The sequence below is a fragment of the Aedes aegypti genome, chromosome 2 (genome assembly GCF_002204515.2).
Source record: "Aedes aegypti strain LVP_AGWG chromosome 2, AaegL5.0 Primary Assembly, whole genome shotgun sequence".
Taxonomy (NCBI): Eukaryota; Metazoa; Arthropoda; class Insecta; order Diptera; family Culicidae; genus Aedes; species Aedes aegypti.
Window position 1 is genome coordinate 160,218,616 of NC_035108.1, and position 18,689 is coordinate 160,237,304.

General features: G+C 35.6%; 1 protein-coding gene across 3 annotated transcripts in view; it reads left to right on the forward strand.

Annotated features, from left to right (window-relative positions):
- LOC5565863 (cyclin-dependent kinase 14) overlaps nt 1-6,821 on the forward strand; it is a 496,797-nt gene extending 489,976 nt beyond the window's left edge. For all 3 annotated transcript variants that reach the window (XM_021842957.1, XM_021842958.1, XM_021842959.1), the window contains 4 exons: nt 4,769-5,030; nt 5,097-5,309; nt 5,372-5,551; nt 5,618-6,821. In XM_021842957.1, the coding sequence (XP_021698649.1) occupies nt 4,769-5,030; nt 5,097-5,309; nt 5,372-5,551; nt 5,618-5,691 (729 nt within the window). In that variant the 3' untranslated portion in view covers nt 5,692-6,821. The remainder of the gene's footprint in view (nt 1-4,768; nt 5,031-5,096; nt 5,310-5,371; nt 5,552-5,617) is intronic.
- Nucleotides 6,822-18,689: the final 11,868 nt, after the last annotated feature.

The window sequence follows — 18,689 nt, forward strand, 5'->3', positions numbered from 1 at the left end:
AATTTTGACCTTGGCCACGTCTATACAATCATCTAAAGATCTAATTTTTGAAATTTGAAATTCTTAATAATTATCCAAGATGCTTATCAATGTTAAAAAAAAGACACTGACACGTTAATGCTTCCAGTGGGCATTTTGCCCTTTGAAGGAAGCACCACACTAGACAACGGACTAGCATGCAACGCCCAGTGGCACAGTCAGAAAACATTCCTCACGAAAAGTTTTTCCGGTCTGCAGCGGGAATCGAACCCACACTCCTTAGCACGATGCGGCTAAATGCCTGGTGACACTAACCGCACGGCTACGAAGCCCACAAATGTTACCTTGGATTGCGGTACATAGACAATGGAAGTAAAAAATCAATGTTTATTTTAACAAAATCATAAAACGAAGTCTTTAGGTTAAAATAAAACTAGAAACCTTTCGAAATTTTTTTCCCGATTTTAGCTCTTTCCCGATTTTGTTTACCCTTAATGCAGCATGGGCCTGACAAAATTGGGACATTACTGTGTTCCGGAAATGCTTCTGAGATTCTTCTTGCAATTTCTTTATGATACTACAGAAAGTCATTCAGAGAATATTTCAAAAATCTCTGTTGGATTCTTCCAAAAAATCTTCCTGGGGCTCTTCCAAAAATCTCTAGGAAATTCCTCTTCGTTTCTTTTGGAAATCCTCCTAAAATTATTATAGTTATATCTCTGATTCCTTTTTGATTCTTCCGAAAATCTTCCTGAGACTTTCTCTTGGATTATCCCGGAAATTCCTCTTGGATTTTTATGGACATCCTTCCGTGTTTCTTTCGGAAAATTTCCCTGGAATTCTGCTGAAAATGTTTCTATGATTGCTTTCCAGAGGGATGGAATTCTTTGAAAAGATCGGGGATTCTTCTGAATATCTTTTGAAGATTTCTCCAGAAATCTTTCGGGTTTTCTTACAACAATCCCTCAGGATTTCTTCCGGAAATCCATCTGAAATTATTATATTAAACCATCTGAATTTTTTCCAGAAATCCATCAATAATTCTTTCATGAATGTCCCTGGGACTTTATTGGACACCCCTCTTAGATTATCTCAGGATTAATCCGATTCTTCTGAAATTCTCCCGGATATCCATCTGAAACTATAGAATAAAATCTATTCTTTCACTGCCATTTATTCACCAATCTGAAATCCATCCGAAATTATTTAAGAATTTTCTATTAGGATTTGGCCTTTTTATAGAAATTCTCCTTCAATTCTAACGGAAATTCTGCTTTAGTTTTTCCAGAAATCTTTCTGGGAAAATTTCGAATATCTGTTTGGAATTCTGATTTTCTGATACAATCTTTCTGTAATTCTTTGGGAAATGTTCTGGAATTTTTTTTCTGGGTTTTATTAGTTAATTTGCTTTGAAATTTTCTAAAATTCTTGGTAGAATCTTCAGGAAATTCCGCCTTGAATTCAAATGGAAATCTCTGTAGAAAACTTCCGGACAGCCTTCTGGGACTCTTAAAAAATTCCACTGAGATTCCGTTGGAGGTATTTCTAATACTCTTATAAAAAGAACTCTCAAATAGCTCCGCAAATTCCGTTTGAAGTTCTTCCGCACATCGCTCTGGGATTATTCCGGAAAACTTTCAAGAATTCTCTTGGATGTCTTAGTGAATTCTTCCACAAACCCTAGGAATTTCCTGAAAATCTTACAGGGATTGTTCCGAAATAACTTCTGGGATCCCTTTGATATCACTATGAAATACATTCAAAAATATATTTGTAATTCTTCCATAAATCCTCATGGGATTTTTCCATTTTTTTTACGGACATCCTTAGGTAATTATTTAAGAAATCCGCCGAAATACATTCAGAGATCTCTTTAATTCTTTCGCAAACTATCTCAGGATTCTTCAGGAAATCCTTCTACGAATTGTAAATAAATTCAGGATTTTCAGAAGGATTCCAGAAAGATATTCGGAAGAGTCCTAGAATTATTGTCTGAAGAAACCCAATGGTATTCCCGGAAGAATACCATAACGATTCGCGGTATAATCTCAGGAAAACTTCCGGTCCTTGAATGAATGATGTCCGGATGATATGGTATTTCCGGATGAATCTCAAAAGGTTTTACGGGAGAGTTATTCCTCAAGAAAAAACAAATCGGTAAGAATATTTGAAAGAAATTATGCTGGCTTCCAGCAGGATTTCCGGAACAAATCCAAAAGTATTCCAGAAGAATTTCCAAAAGTATCCTAGGGAGATACTCGAAAGAATAATTACACGGAGATTTCTTCAAAATATCAGGTGCAATGCCCAGAAGCATCCTAAAAGTAATTCCGAAAGATCTTATGAATGAATCTTCAAAAAAATATCTAGTAGGAAGTATTCAGAGCAGCCTCAGAAAGATTTCCAAAATAATCTTATTAGGTTTTCTGAAAGATTCTTCCAAAGATAGAAGTATCCCAAAAGGATTTTCGGAAAATTCCCAGAAGAAAAAAATACAGAGGCATTTTAGAAGAATTCCAGAAGGATTTTTGTCAGAATTCAAAGGCTCGTAATAATCCCAGGAGTGTTACCGGAATAATCTTAAAATCATTTTCGGAAGAATCTCAGAGTTTGGAGGAATTCTAGAAGAATTTCTATTAGAGCCCTAGGAAATCTTTGGAAGAATCCTCTAAAAATATCCGGTAAAATTGCTTCAGGTTTATCGGTAGAAACTTTGTTAATATTTCCGAAAAAAAAATCTAAAAATTTGACTTCCAGGATTTTAAGAGAAATCCCAAGGAGATACACGCAAAAATCGCAGAGAGATTTCTGTAAGAATCCCAAAAATACGTCTAGAAGAATCCCAGAAATAATACCGAAAGAGTCTGATAAAATTGTTTTAAATAATCTCAGAGTGATATTTTCAAGAATATTGGGGATTGCAGAAGAACTTAGAGAGATATCAGAAATAATCCCAGAAGGGATTTGAGTTCTACAAAGGGTTGCGGCTACAAAACAAAGCTATGCTCATGGTGTATGGGTTCGAATCCCGGTCAGTCCAGGATCTTTTCGTGATGGAAATTTCCTTGACTTCCCTGGGCATAGAATATCATCGTACCTGCCAAACGATATATGAATGCTAAAATGGCAACTTTGGCAAAAAAGCTCTCAGTTAATAACTGTGGAAGTGCTCATAAGAACACAACGCTGAGAAGCAGGCTCTGTCCCAGTGGGGACGTAAATGCCAAGAAGAAGAAGATTTGGGTTCTAGAGCAACTTGCTCAAGAATAGTTAAGGGTTTTTTTTGAATATGTATAACAATATTATGAATCAAATCAATTTCTCGTGTAGCATTTGGTTTTACTGTAGATGCAGCTAACTGTAGATGCAGTAACATAAATATTGCATTTAATCTTTAAATCTTTATTCACTTGAATTTTTGCAAATCCTAATTGAATGTAATATGAAAATATGTGTGTATGGAAAATTAACAATTTTAATTTCTTCCCATAATTGAATGACAATTTTAAAAAGAATGAACCTCTTCCGCATAGCGATGATTTGGTTGCTTTGGATGACTGATTTCAGGAGGAATTCGATTCTCTATAAATAATAATTTAATATTTTTTCGCAGTAAATTGAAATTGAAAATATTAAGTCTTCTGTAATTGAATACTTGTTGAACTGCTAATTATACGAAAAAAAAAGTATTAAGCTGAGCATGAGCTTACAGCGAGGATTGCTTTAAGTTATGAGATTTTTGTAATGCAAAAGTTACGAATTTTTTTAACAGACTGTACACAAAATTGTATAAAAAAAACTCGTTTAAAATAATTTTTGTTCACAACTTTTCTTTCACTTGAATTGTTTATATTTTGCATGTCTCCTACAAAGTTATTGGAATTCTTAAAACGTATGTTTTTGCTGAACATCGCATTTCTCTATCTCTTAGAGTAAAGGAATTATCAGTCGAATTCGGAAGACGCCTGTAGACAAAAGTTTTTATTAACTGCCGAGAGATATGGTACTTTTATGATTTGTAACAGTTGTCTGCGCCATTTTGCTTCAAAGGCAGTTAGAGGGGCCTAAATTTCCCCTTGAAAAAAAAGAGTAATTCATAGATAGCTTTGTTACTTCAAAAGATAGCGTGTTTTTTCATGACAAACATCTTTGAAGAAAACACATAAAATGTAAAAAATCTTGGAAAAAAAGTTATGATAAAAATAAGATTTTAAGAGGCCATTCACATACAACGGCATATCAAAAAGTATAAGAGATATAAAAATCACGTATCTTCGACAAAGTTGTTTCAAATGCCAATTCTAAAACTTGTTATGTTATGAAAAAATAGTTTTTCTATCTCACTGGTGGATTGATCATAAAAATTTTTTCATCAAAAGATGCGCTTTTATATACCAAGATACTTATACGAACAAACTATAACACTAAAATCAGCGGTTTGGGCGTTATTAAAAAAGCGCATGAAATCGACAAAATCCAACACAGTGCGTCGGAAGCGTTCTTACACTTTATCATCAATAGACAGAAATATGTGCCTATTATATTCACTTATAGATACCTAGTAGCAAAAGCCATGAACGCCATTTGATAAACCTAATTAATAATCAGAGCCAGCCTCCTGGCAGGCTTCACATGGGGCAACTAGTTATGATTTATGTTTTCTCACGATACGTTTCCTGTCCGACTTCCTCATTTTCCGGTTGGTTCCGTTGGGATGGTATCAGCTTGCAATTGAATTAGTATGATTAGTTGAGTTTTCTCCTTCTCTCTTGCGCTTCTCCCTCCACAGAATACCGACCTTTCGCAGTACATGGAACGGCATCCGGGTGGGCTGGACCATCGGAACGTGCGGTTGTTCCTGTTTCAGCTACTGCGGGGCCTCTCCTATTGCCATAAGCGACGAGTCCTGCACCGGGACGTGAAACCTCAGAACCTGCTCATCAGCGAGATGGGTGAACTGAAGCTGGCCGATTTCGGGCTGGCCCGTGCCAAGAGTGTTCCAAGTCATACGTACTCGCACGAGGTTGTTACGCTGTGGTATCGACCTCCAGGTAAGTTGGTTTTAGGTTTGCGTTCTTGGGACTATGCACTTAAATGTGGTCTTTATGTTGTTTTAGATGTACTACTAGGGAGTACCGAGTATTCAACCTCGCTAGACATGTGGGGCGTCGGGTGCATTTTTGTAGAAATGATCACTGGTATGCCAACGTTCCCCGGTATCCGGGACACGTATGATCAGCTTGACAAGATCTTCAAAATCCTCGGAACGCCCACGGAGGAAACGTGGCCGGGTGTGACGCATTTACCGGGCTATAAGCTTCATATGTTAGGTAATTTAGATTCTTTCACTTCATAATACGAATGATTGTAAATGGTTTATCCATTTCCGTAGGTTTCTTCAAGTCCCGCAAGTTAGGTTTAAGTTTTCCCCGTCTGTACGATATTATCGAGGGTGAAATGATGGCTAGTGCTTTCCTACAACTGAACCCAGACAATCGGATAAGCGCCGATGAGGCGCTTCGACATCCGTATTTTGCTCCGTTGCCAAAAAAGTTGTATGAACTTCCGGATGGTAGGATCAAACTAATTGAATTTACTAAACAGAACTGGTAATAACTTGTACGTGGTCCCTTTTTAGAAACGTCCATCTTCACGGTGGAAGGTGTGTACCTGCATCCGGAGCCGAATCGCCACCACCAACACCATAAATGAGAGTTAAGACAAAGTAAAACCCTAGATGCAATACGTTATTATTGTTAGTAGTGAATGCACGTGCACAATGTGCCACCCCCCGTTCTGCGTTCTGTGATCTTGAAACATAAAACAAATGTGTGTGTAAGAGTACTGAGGAGAGATAGATGAAGAGCAAATGCCGCGATGACGCGCGACTTTCCGCGCAATGGATTCAACGTTCTTTGTGGTAAATGCGTTACGCAGTTGTTACAAAGTTGAAGTTGAATTAAGTTTATGAAAATACCGAGTATTGCCACTAGAGACTCCTTCTGGACTGCTCTTGTGAGAATAAGAAGACACGACGAACGAAACAATGAGTAACACTTTGTGGATTACAAAAAAAAACACTGAAACTAGGCAAAATGAGGACCAGCATACGGCGCAACGAGTGGAGTATTCTTATAACCATGCTACACTGATAGAGGGACATCAACATGTGCTGCTGTCCAGTCCAGGCAGACCATGCTATATCAAGTTAACTAGCTAATCAGTAATTAACCACCTAACTAAGGGAGGAAAACTACCACTTGAACAAACGATAGCGGAGTTGTTAAATCCAGTAGAATCCTCCAACAGTGTAGATGAAATGAAATTTGTCCAAACACAAGCATTTCGATTGCAATTTTAACTAGAAATCGATCATCATCATACAAGAGAGCATCCATTCTAAATCATCATCAGTAGTAGCGCAATCCTAGGTCGACTTTCATTCATTTCAATTTTTAATGCGATCTTTTTACATTAATCTAATTAACGCCAAGAAAATGTATTACTAGGTTGGATTATCTTTTTTTTTTGTATAATTTTTGCATCCAACTTTCCCAAATGTTTTAGTTATAGTTACGTTTTAAATTTCATTTTTGAATTATGTTCATTTAGAGGAAAATGTATTCAATCATCCAATAAATTTCACTTTGCAAAGTGAACCGTCACATAGACATGCATGCATGCATGCGCATCCTAGCGCGCGCAGGTTCTGTTCCTGTCGTTGAGATCTCACCCGGAACTGGTGGAGAGACATTTTGTGGAATGGTAGAATGAGCGAGCGAGTGAGATTTTAGGAAAAAGTGATTTCAGCAACAAAGATAAGAGAAAAACCATTAAATGAAGTTTTCGTTTTGTTTTATTTCACCATAACTTGAAGTATGTCCCTGAGTTCGCAATTCTTACTTGGTTTAGACCTCTTGTGTGGCAAATGGTAGAATTGAAAGAATTGGTCTAAGAATACCGTAAATTGGGATAACTTTGATAGCTTTCTGGAAGAAAATGTTAATTTTTATTCAGTTTTAATCTTTTCATTTTATATTTTTACAACTACAGGTGTCTTTCTTAGTGGTTAGAGTCCGTGGCTACAAAGCAAAGCCATGCTGAAGATGTCTGGGCTCGATTCCCCGTCTTTTTCGTAAAAGAAATTTTATTGACTTCCCCTGGCATAAACGATATACGAAAGCGAAAATGGCAACTTTGGCTAAAAAGCTCTGCGGAAGTGCTCATTGAACACTTAGCTGAGTAGCAGGCTCTGTCCCAGTGAAAACGCAATGCCAAAAAGAAAAAGAAGACAAGTTCTGTTATCTTAGTTATCAATTGGCGTTAAGTTAGAGTGGACCAAGTACAAAACTGTGGAAAATTAGAATATTCTTTCATTAGAAGCGAAATTGCTTTACCTCCATACCACTTTGACCAGATTTGATGAATGTACTAAACTGCGAAATATATATAACAAACTTTGAATGATCAATAAAAGTCCAAAAAATATGCAGTCAGAGTGGACCAAGTGCGTTTTACCGTTACAGTGAAAATGATCAGCACACTGATGAATACGAGGAAATGAAAGACATTTCTAGTGATTTGTCAGTTTTTTTTCGCCTAAAATGATTCATCTTCTTATCCATCAAATGAAATTCATAAATATTACTTATTTCGATGCTTTTGATTTTGATATTTGGATGGGTGGTCAGAAATTGCAACAATTTCTGTGCAGACAGAGCGAACCAAGTGTCAAAAAGCAATAAACTGATTGATTGTTGCATTTTTTGAGTCGATTTCAGAGTCCAATGAAAATGTTGGTAGTTTTATAGTTTCTGTATGGAATGTCCCTGAACGTGCTCATTGGACCAGTTTGTTTTGGTCGGCACTCAAGGTTTTCACTTGGTCCACTCTGACTGAATGCATATTTGAATATTTTTGGTCTTCAATGCCCCGACCCTGTAAAACTTTAATTTTCAAGCTATTGTAATGCCTCTGATTTTACGATTAAAGATATGGATTATTGAAGAATTTACTATACTGATGTCGAAGGATGTTGATAATCTGTTTAGCTTAGAAATATACACCCAGTTTTAAAGCAAGCATTAAATGATTGGTATATTCCTAGAAATTGTTCATTCAGAGTGAAACAAATTACTGAACGGTGGTCTTTATTTCAGTCAGAGTGGAGCAAGTACACATAGTCCATCAAAAAATCGTTCTGTTAGAGGTCTGGAGTATGTTGTTTCATGATTATGACTTCACATTATATTGTTTGAAAGTAACACAACGATGTGCAGATTGAACGCAAATTTTAACGAGTTTAAAAATTTCAAAGAATTTGTATAGTCTTATCGCACAACATCAAGAATAAAGATGTCACTTAACTCAGCGACACGAATTCAAACTCAGATAGAAAAAAAAATCACATATTTTTATCTCCAGGAATGAAAAAAATATGGGAATGTTCGTTTTATCTGCACTATGCGGATAAAATGAACTGTTGTTGGTGGTAAAATAACATTATACAAAATACGTGAGCAAAACAAACATTTTTGAAAAATTTCAATCGCTTATTTGAAAATATCCGTGTTCTCAAGGGGCTCCGCAGCTTGCAGGTTGAAGCGCCCATCTAGCAAATAGGGAGTCGTGGGTTCGATCCCCACCGGAGCATGTGGTTTTTTTCGCAGTTTCAATTTCAATTTGTTCATTTGAGACGTGTTTCGTCGTGTACAAGTGATTCAGAAAAACAATAAACTGATTCATTTCCCATACTCTCCTTCGTTCGTTTCTCGGCTTTACTATAACGCTTTCCGTGTGCCCTGTTTAGCGCGCCACGCCACATATGCAAGTATAGTTTTCCGCTACTCCGTACTCTCAGCGCTCTCAGCATAGGCAGACTACTTTACCCCACTCATTTCCATACAGGCAGATGTTAGATGGAGAGAAAAAGCTCTCACTTGAATGGCAAAGCACATTTTGTTTCTTCCATTTGGTTTGGGTAGGGGAAATCGGTCGATTATATCGTGAGTTTCTGGAGAAGAACGTACGAAAAATGTGAGAGCGAAAGATATGAAGTTGCGCAACAGGGAGTGAACCGGTTCAGCCCGCAACAGGGAGTTTCGGTTCGCTCGGTTCAGTCCGCTCTTTCTTTGCGAGTCACTGAGCGACTGACCCGTTTAAATGATACGGCTCAATAAAATGAGTGATTTGGATCGGATCCGTTCACTAAAATGAGCCGTTTCTTCAATACCAATGACAAATTTTGCTATGATTGTATGATTTGCTATTGGTGAGATATTTAATGTCATATATTAATAACCAGTGTTGATAGACTCACACTCAAATATCAATCTATACGCTCTCCCGTGAGAGCAAACTCATTAGAGATCTGCTTCGCAAATCTCACGCTTGAGATTTTGATGCGAAATCACTCAATCAACTCAAACTGAGAAAATGATTCAGTCGCAAAACCCGTCAAAAGCTCGTGAAACCCGAATGTTGTTGTTTACGTTAGAAAGGATTCCTATAATTTTACCAGACTAACAAGAAATTATTGCCGTGTTTGAGTAAACTGTGGAAATACGAGACAATGAGTCAAAAAGGTGAGCCAACTCATCCATGATTTTTTGACTGCTGTGTTGCGTGATTGACAACTCACGCATGAAAAATCTCAAGCGTGAGATATGAGAAATAGTCCATTTTACGAGACGTTTTTGAACAGCTGATCTCTTATTTTATGAATGAAATTTTGATAGAAGGCGGTGTCGTAACGTGTGAAAGTAACAGCAATATCATCAGTGTTGTCGTTTCGTAAAATGGACTATTGAGTTTTTCACAACACTGTTAATAACATACACGGAGAGTTCAGATTACCCAAAAAATAAGTTCTTTTTACTCAAATTTGGGTAAACTGCATTTAGTTTTTACCCACGGTTGGGTTGTTTTGCCTCTCTCGTAACAGCAATGTTGTCAAAAACAGAGAGAGACGCACCGACCCATCGTCAAAGTTCAATGAAATAAGCCAAATTTGGGTCCTTTCGAGTTTACCCAACATTAAGTTGTTTCAACCCATTACGGAGACTTCGAAAGCTAACGCTGGGTATTTTTTTTGCATAGGGTTGTTTTTTCACTGTTGTCAAAGGAGAACTACTTAACGATATGTAAATGACAGTTTATCCAAATTTGGGTTATCCCACCAAAGAGCCAAATTACGTCAAAAGAAGTCAAAGTTGGGTGGATTTGTGGCTCCGTGTAATAATGGTTAAGCTAGATATGATTGCAAAATTTGTTCCTATTTTACCATTGTTTTGTTGTTTTGCCTCTCTCGCAACAGCAATGTTGTCAAAAACAGAGAGAGATGCACCGACCCATCGTCAAAGTTCAATGGAATAAGCCAAATTTGGGTCCTTTCGAGTTTACCCAACATTAAGTTGTTTCAACCCATTACGGAGACTTCGAAAGCTAACGCTGGGTATTTTTTTTTTTTTTTGCATTGGGTTGTTTTTTCGCTGTTGTCAAAGGAGAACTACTTAACGATATGTAAATGACAGTTTATCCAAATTTGGGTTATCCCACAAAAGAGCCAAATTGCGTCAAAAGAAGTCAAAGTTAGGTGGATTTGTGGCTCCGTGTAATAGTGGTTAAGCTAGATATGATTGCAAAATTTGTTCTTATTTTACCATTATTTTGTTATTCACCTCTATTCGCTTCGAAAATGAAAAAAAAAAATACCAATTTGGAATATACGAATCAATTGTTCTAGAATTCAACGAAAATGGCTCTGACATGAAGTGTCGTACTAATACTTTATACTTTTGCATTCGGTTTCCTTAACTGATGGACAGAAATTATGTTACTTCGTTTAGTATGTTCTGAGTTCCACACTATCAAAATTATCCGCATTATCAACAAAACTAGGTATGTTCGATAGTTTTGTGGATGGTTCTCGTAAAATCGAAATTTTCAGATTGATTTGTAGCCGCTTCTTGGATACAAAGCGTTATTCCTCTCGTCCATGATAAGACCATCTTATTCTGTTTCCTAGTATCACGTCCCGTATCAATCGTAGACAAAACAGGGACATCATGAATGAACTACACTTTTTTATTAGGGTATCAAATAAACATTATCTTTTTTAACATTTGATTTTCCAATTCTGTTTGTCTTCATTTCTAACCTTCCGAAAGCTTTTGTTTGGTTAATTTCACAATCTCATTTCCGCGCTTAGAATCCAGTGATGCTAGAAGAACTAAACAAACTCCTCAGGGACCGATTATACGATTGCCGTTATACTGTGTATTTTGTACCAAAGTGAAAAGAGAATAAAATCCTTACAAAAATATGAATCACTCCAACCTTACAGTAACAGAACGAATCCCAAATCTTGACTAGCAATTTTTATCGTTGTTTCGGAACTAAGTTTTCCCGCCTAGAACAGTGTATTGCAGTCGTGAGTCTACGAGAAAACACTACCACGAAATATATTTCAAGACTAGCAGCTTTACCAAATTTCTCACATCTTTAGCATCTCCCGTTAGTCTTTTTAGCGTCTCAACATAACAATTATCAAATAATCAGGCTACGTACTATCAAAATCTCTGTAGTGAACGAATTTCTCCGAAAACTGTTAGACAAGCCAACCGGTAATTAACTACTAAAGACTTCCCGCGTTCCTCTACTATCTAGCCATTATTACGTAAAAAACGATCGATTACGTTTGATTTACTGCTCGAGGTTTCGTTTAAGTTCATAGAAAATAAAACATTACCATTGAAGAATTGATGATCGGTAGGTAGCAGTAGTAGCACTAACAACCAACAACAAACAAAAAACGACAAAGACAGCTAATTAGATAATTAGTAACAAAAGAACAAAATACAATTAACTGAAATCAAAACTAGTAGGAAAAGGTTGAGAATTAGAAAAAAAGGAAACAAGTATCCAACTGTAGTGGAGTAGATAGTAGCATACAGAAAAACTAATGCCAAGTAGAGCTTCCTGGATGGAATAAGGTTTTTACTGAATCATGTCAAATTTGAGTATTTTTTCGAACTGGATTTCTTCCCAAAGCAGGTGAAACAGTACTATTAAATATCAAAAAAATTTCAAAATGTTTGATTGTGAAAAAAAAAACTTGTTACATTCATGTCTAATTTAAGCAGTACAATTATTCAAGTCCAAGAAAAACTCAATTTTGCTGAACTTTAATGTGTCAATTCACGTGATGTATGTCAGTGCATACACATTATTTTTTCTCAGAATTATATTTCAGAAAGAATCTGTTATGAATCTCCCAAGGATTTCTCCAAGCTTTTTTCAGGAATCTACCTTGAGTTAAGTCATGGAATACATGAAAAATCCCTTTCGACAATAATTTCTATGAAGATTCTTAATCTTAATTGAGGTCCAAATACAAAGGGTGGAAGTGACATTTTGGTCGATTGTTCTCAAGTTTTCGAAGGGTATTTTTAGGTGATTTTTTCGTCTTACAGAAAAAAATAACATAACGCAGAAGATAGGCTTGCTTTTTTGGCTCCCATACAATTTGTATATAATGGGAAATTGCTGATAACAATTCAAAGACGATTTTCACAAAACGAGTTTTTGTCATTTACACCTCTTTGCTTCTAACCCACTCAATTGCAACATACGATTCTTGAAACAAAAATGTTTAGAAATACCCCTAAGAATTCCATTACGAACACTAGCTGGAATTCTTCCACAATTTCCTGAGTTTGTTTTACCATGATATTGTTCAAGAATTCCTGACGAAAGTCTGCCTGGAAATGTAAGTGATGAATCGCCAGGAGCTCCTCCAAAGAAAACTATCCAATGCTATAAATTGACAAGGTACATTTCTAGATATTTTAACAGAATTTTAACAAATGATTCTGTGGAGAATCCTGGATGCATTTAGTGGAACTGTGATGAAAATCATAGAAGCATCCTGAAGAGAATTTTGGAAGGTTTTTGATGAGAATCCTGGAATGATTCTGATGAATATTCTGGAATAATTCTGACGAGTATTCTGGAAGGATTGTGATAAGAATCCTGGAACGATTTTGATAGGATTCCTGGAAAAATTCTGATTGAAAACTAAAAAGAATTATGATGAGAATCCTGGAAGGATACTAACCAGAATACTGAAAGGATTTGGATTAGAATCCTGGAGGGATTCTGAAGATAACCCTGAATGAATTCTGATAAGAAACTTGGAAGAACTCTATCAAGTGTTCTGGAAGGATTCTGTGGAGAATCTTAGAAGCAATTAGTGGAGAATCCTGGAAGGAATCTGATGAGAACCATGGAAGTTTTCCGAAGAAAATTTTGGAAGAGTTTCGATGAGAATCCTGTAACGGTTCTGATGAGTATACTGGAAGGATTGTGATGGGAATCCTGGAACGATTCTTATAAGATTCCTGGAATGGTTCTGATGAGAATCCGGCATCGATGCCGATGAAATTCTGGAAGGATTTTGCATGTTGAGAGGATTCTTATGTGAACTTTAAAGGGATTCTGATGTATATCCTGGAAATTTGCTAATGAGAATGCTGGAAGAATCTCTTCGAGAATTCAGGAGAATTGTGATGAAAATCCTTACTACAGATGAGATATCTTCAATGTTTCTGATGAGAATCCAGGTTAGTTTGGAAAAATATGTAGTGAAAAGATTTGTAAATCCTGGAAGAATTATGATGAAAATCTAGGAAGGATTCTGTTGAAAATGTATGAAGAATTTTGATGAAAATCCAAAAAGAATTCAGATAAAAATCCGGATGGATTCTACTCAGAAAACTGGAAGGTAAGAGGTTTTGGTAAGAATCCTAGAAGGCCTCTGATGCCAATACTGGAAGGACTTGATAAGAATCCTGGAGAATCATGTGAATGCTTTAAGGAATCTGATGAGAAACCTGAATGAGTTCTGGTCAGAATCTTCTTTTAAGTATTTTGAAAGGACTCTTAAAAATCCTGGAAGAATATGAGGAAAATCCCCAAAGCATTTACTGGAGAATATTTGAAGGATTATGATGAAAAACCTAAAAGAACTGGGATGAGAATCCTGTGTGCGATCCATGGAAGTATCCTGAAGAAAATTTTGGAACGGTTTAATGAGAATTCTGCAATGATTCTGATGAGCATAATGGAAGAATTATGATGAGAATCCTGGATCGATTCTGATGAGAATTCGGCATAGATGCTGATGAAATTCTGGAAGGATTCTGAATGTGAACTTTGAATGGATTCTGATGAGAGTCTTGAAAATATTTCTGATACATAATCTACGAGGAAAAAATGTGATGAAAATTAGCATTCTGAATATAATTCTGAGCAAAATTCTGATGATTCTGATCCTCGGCTTCTAAAGAGAATTTTTCAAGAATTCTAATGATGTGAGTTCTTATGAAATTATGAGGTTTTTAAGAGAATCTTTAAAGAATTCTTATGAGAATCCTGGAAGGACTATGACGAGAATCCTAAGAGGATTCAGATGAGAATCCTGATAGAATTCTGATGCGAATCCCAAGTGGAATCTATTGTGAATATAGCAAAAACACTAATCTTTGGCTTCCGATTGTTTTACTTTCAGTTAAAGGAATACGCGATGCAGTTTTAAATTTAATTATGCACTAATTTAAAGAAGAATACTAAAATAAATACTGAGAAGAAATCCTGGATGAATTTTAGAAGCTACTTGAAAAAAATCTTAGCACATCTGTAGAATTTTCTGGAGATATTTTTAGAAGAATTGTTTAACATATGCTTGGAAAAAACCATGGAAGCATTGCTAGAGTAATTCTAGAAGAAATTCGAAAGGAAAATTTTGTTGGGCATTCAAAAATTTCTTGCGAAAATGCGTAAAGAAATCTTTGTATGAATTACTACAGTATTCCTTGAAGGAATTCATAGGTGAACTCCTGACTAAACTATTCCTCTTATTTATAAAGGAACTTCTGATTAATTGTAGGAATAATCTTCGGGACCGCCCATAAATGATGTAGCATGTATTATGTATGTAAAAGTAGGCTACGATGGGGGAGGGAGGTATCAAAAATTGGCCGGCAAATGCTCCGCTACCTTTGTAACAATTTTAGTGATTTGTTTAAAATATTTTTAAATTTGTCTATTGCTGAAAAAATCTGCAAAAGAATTCTTAGATTTGTTTTCATAAAAAAGAGTGTAATTCTTGAATGATTTTTTTAAATATTTTTTAAGAATATCTTCTGAAAACAGATTTTTGTGCTGTTAGAGTAAAGTGGGGCAAAAGTTCGAGTGGGGTAAGAGATCCTTTTTAAGATTTCTAGCTCAATTCAAAACAAAACTTATAAATATCATGGTGGTTCGAATGCTATTTATCTATTTACGTATATCCAAATATCATAAAAATTGATTGATATATGGAAAAGTTAAATCAAAAAGACTATTTGTTGTTTTTCGATGTTAATATTGTAATTTTCGGTCAAATTTTCGTTGCACGGAACCAAATGAAGATAATCTTTGTCAATATTTTATGTAAGGGCGTTTCTAGGCCGCTCATAAGGTTGCTTTGAGGTGTATTAGTTTTTGCATAAATGCTTGGAAACAATTGTTAGCCCATAGTGGGGCAAAAGTTCGTATCAGCGGGGCAAAAGTTCGACCCATGTATAAATTCACGGAAAAAATTGCAAATTGCCTAAAATCCACATATTATCTTCAAATTTAGCTAAATTTGCCTGAATGTGCGAAAAATGTCCCCAAAGTTTTACATTTGCACTTAGTTTTGCGAAAAACTGCTATTTTTGAATATACTACAATTAATTCTGTTTTGGGCAATTTTTTGATGAAAATTTAGTGTATATTTTTCGGAAAACTTAAGTTTATAGCTGGTATAGAGTGTGCCTGTCATAAAAGTGTCGATATTTTTATGTTTTAGCCAGCGAACTTTTGTCCCACATTAGATTCGAACTCTTGCCCCACCGGTGGGGCAAAAGTGCACTTAAGACCATAAATTTTGAAACTGTTATAACTTAAAATGAGTTAATATTTTGACACAAGTTTGTTCAGCAAAATTAGCTAAAATGTGTAAGCTTCACTGTATGGTATTTGTTTTGTTCCAACTACTATTATTTTCCTGGAAACTTTGATTATACCACTAAGGTCGAACTTTTGCTCCACCTTACTCTACTTCAATTGGGCCTAACTGACATGAGCGATTTCTCTTCATCGCTAATTCTCTCTTTCGCTAATAACTTCGCTATATTTGATAAATCTGTAATATTTCTTGTTAATGTAGCAAGATATAGTGATTCTTCATCCTACAGCACAAAAATATGTTACGCAAAGAGGATCAGTTTTCTGCAATAATGAAGAGAGAACGATGAAGAGAAATCGATTAATGTAGATAGGCCCTTATGAAAAAACAACACGGATGTGTAGCGGTATTTTATACAGTTATGTTGTAACGGGGTTATGGAGTATCTTATGATAGAATCCCAGAAATAGTTTTCAGGAGTAATATCTAAGAAAACACCTTGAGGAATTACTGGAAATATTCTAAACGTTTGAACTGGATGAATTTGGAAAGGAAAAATATCTTGGCGATGTTGCCGGAAAAACTCCTTGGAGAAATCTATGCAAAATCCTCTGGAGAAATACCTGGAATAACCCATAACGCGAGTAGATCACCTTTCCGTGGTGCGTTATGGGGCTAAGATCTATCATTGAATCCTGCTTCAAAAGAAGTGAACAGGATGTTTTCGTATTGAAAGGAACATTTCATGATCCTTGTTACATTTTTGAAAGCGACAGGGTTTCCTGAATGTCAAGGACAAGGAATCACAACAGTATAAGATATATAAGGTAAGATAAAAAAACATTTATTGATAAAGTTTTATAGTTTCAAGAAGTAAAGTTACCGTCAACTCACCCTTACTCGATATTCCGTATTTCGATATCGAGTTAGAGAACCATAGTAAAAGTTGATTTTCATGACTAACTCGATGGTCCCTTGGATCGCAGTTGCACTGGTTTTGTATACTGTAATCTCCCTAACCCGATGATCCCTTCGATATCGAGTTAGAGAGAGTTGACTGTATATTTGTATCAGTTTTATGACAAGTTTGTGCTTCATCATTCTGATGTTCATAAGTTGTTACGTGATTCTAAACACTTTGCAATATTCACTGAACTGTTGCAATAGTGATTCCAAACATTTGGTTAACAGTGTCTAAGGAATGAACCTGTAAGTATTGACATACCCACGAGAATCATTGAAATCCAGGAAACCATGCTTGGTCACAAATACGTAAAATTGAATGCAGTCTTGAACTCTTGGACAGCGTTGACAGATAGATTATTGACTAACCACAAACGTAGTAAAAAAAATCGATTGCCCAAATGGAAACAAAATCAACCAAATAGCAGTAGCATATGATTGGAAAATGAGAGGCAAAAAATCTTTAGATGTATAAATGTTTGAATTTTAATAGTTTAACGAGATTGATTTCGTTCTGAATTGAATGTGATAACTTGATTATAGAAAATGAAATAAAAAAATAACTGATAAAAAAAGAAGCCATGACCCTAAACTACAACCATTTATAATACCCTCTAATCTCAATTGAATCCAATTAAGATTTAAAGTAGCGTAAACCATAGGGTAAATTTTGAAAGAGTAAAACAAATTCCAGCTGTTAGGCAATGGCGTTTGAGTCACTGTAGTGACCTTAAATGTACTACTAGTAAACGAATGCAAGGAAATGTGAACAAAATTTTTTACAAATGTGAAAATGGTATTTTAAAACCTATTTGATAATAATTCATAGAACAAAACAATTACATTAAGGCGTGTAAATATAACAAAAAAATCTTACCAAAAACCGACAAAACGGGAAACGCACGGGATGTGATTTCTCCAAGAAAAAAAATATACAGGATTTATGTAGGTTTAACGAAAACGGAGCAACATTTCTACGTGTCGATATTACCAGAAGAAGTAAAGCAAGAGAAAAATATGTTGCGAATGATTACGGATGTTTGGATTAAGAATCTTTTTATACAACACGTGAAACGAACTAAGTACGGAACAAGTTGCTTTTTTGTACGGTGAGAGTTTGAATGCAATCAAAAGAAATTGGAATCAGTTAGGAAAAGTGACAAGTAATAAGAATAGTTTTCGCATATTCTGTTATTATTTTTGGAACGTTAACTAATCGTTGAGATGCTTATTACTTTTTAGCCCACTACAAAGACAGATACTGCGACCTTAGTTGTTGTTCCTCAGTGAATAATTCGGTAGTATCCAGTCACATTGACACAACAATGATATTCAGAACTAACGATTTAACAAACAACAAGTAGAGACGTAGACAAACGCATAGATTTATTGGAAATGGCATTATTTGAATTGAAACTGATTGATAACAATCACAGCACAGCATTAAATTTGCACTTACCAATGGAAAATACGGTTATTAGTAAACTAAAGTCATAGCAGCTGATAGAAATTATAGTAAATTATAAGCGGAACCCACTAAATTGCAGTTAGCAAAGAAGCGAAATAATAATTTACAAGAAGCTTACCAAACTACAAACGAAAGCTTCCAAAACAGCAATAGCTTCGAACACATCTAACTAAAACGGCAGCAATTATTCTCGAAGTGAGGTTCAAATCCAATTTGCATACCTTTTGATTGATTTCTTCAAACTCGCACAGCAACGAATGCTACTACTGATGCTCAGACAAAAAATGT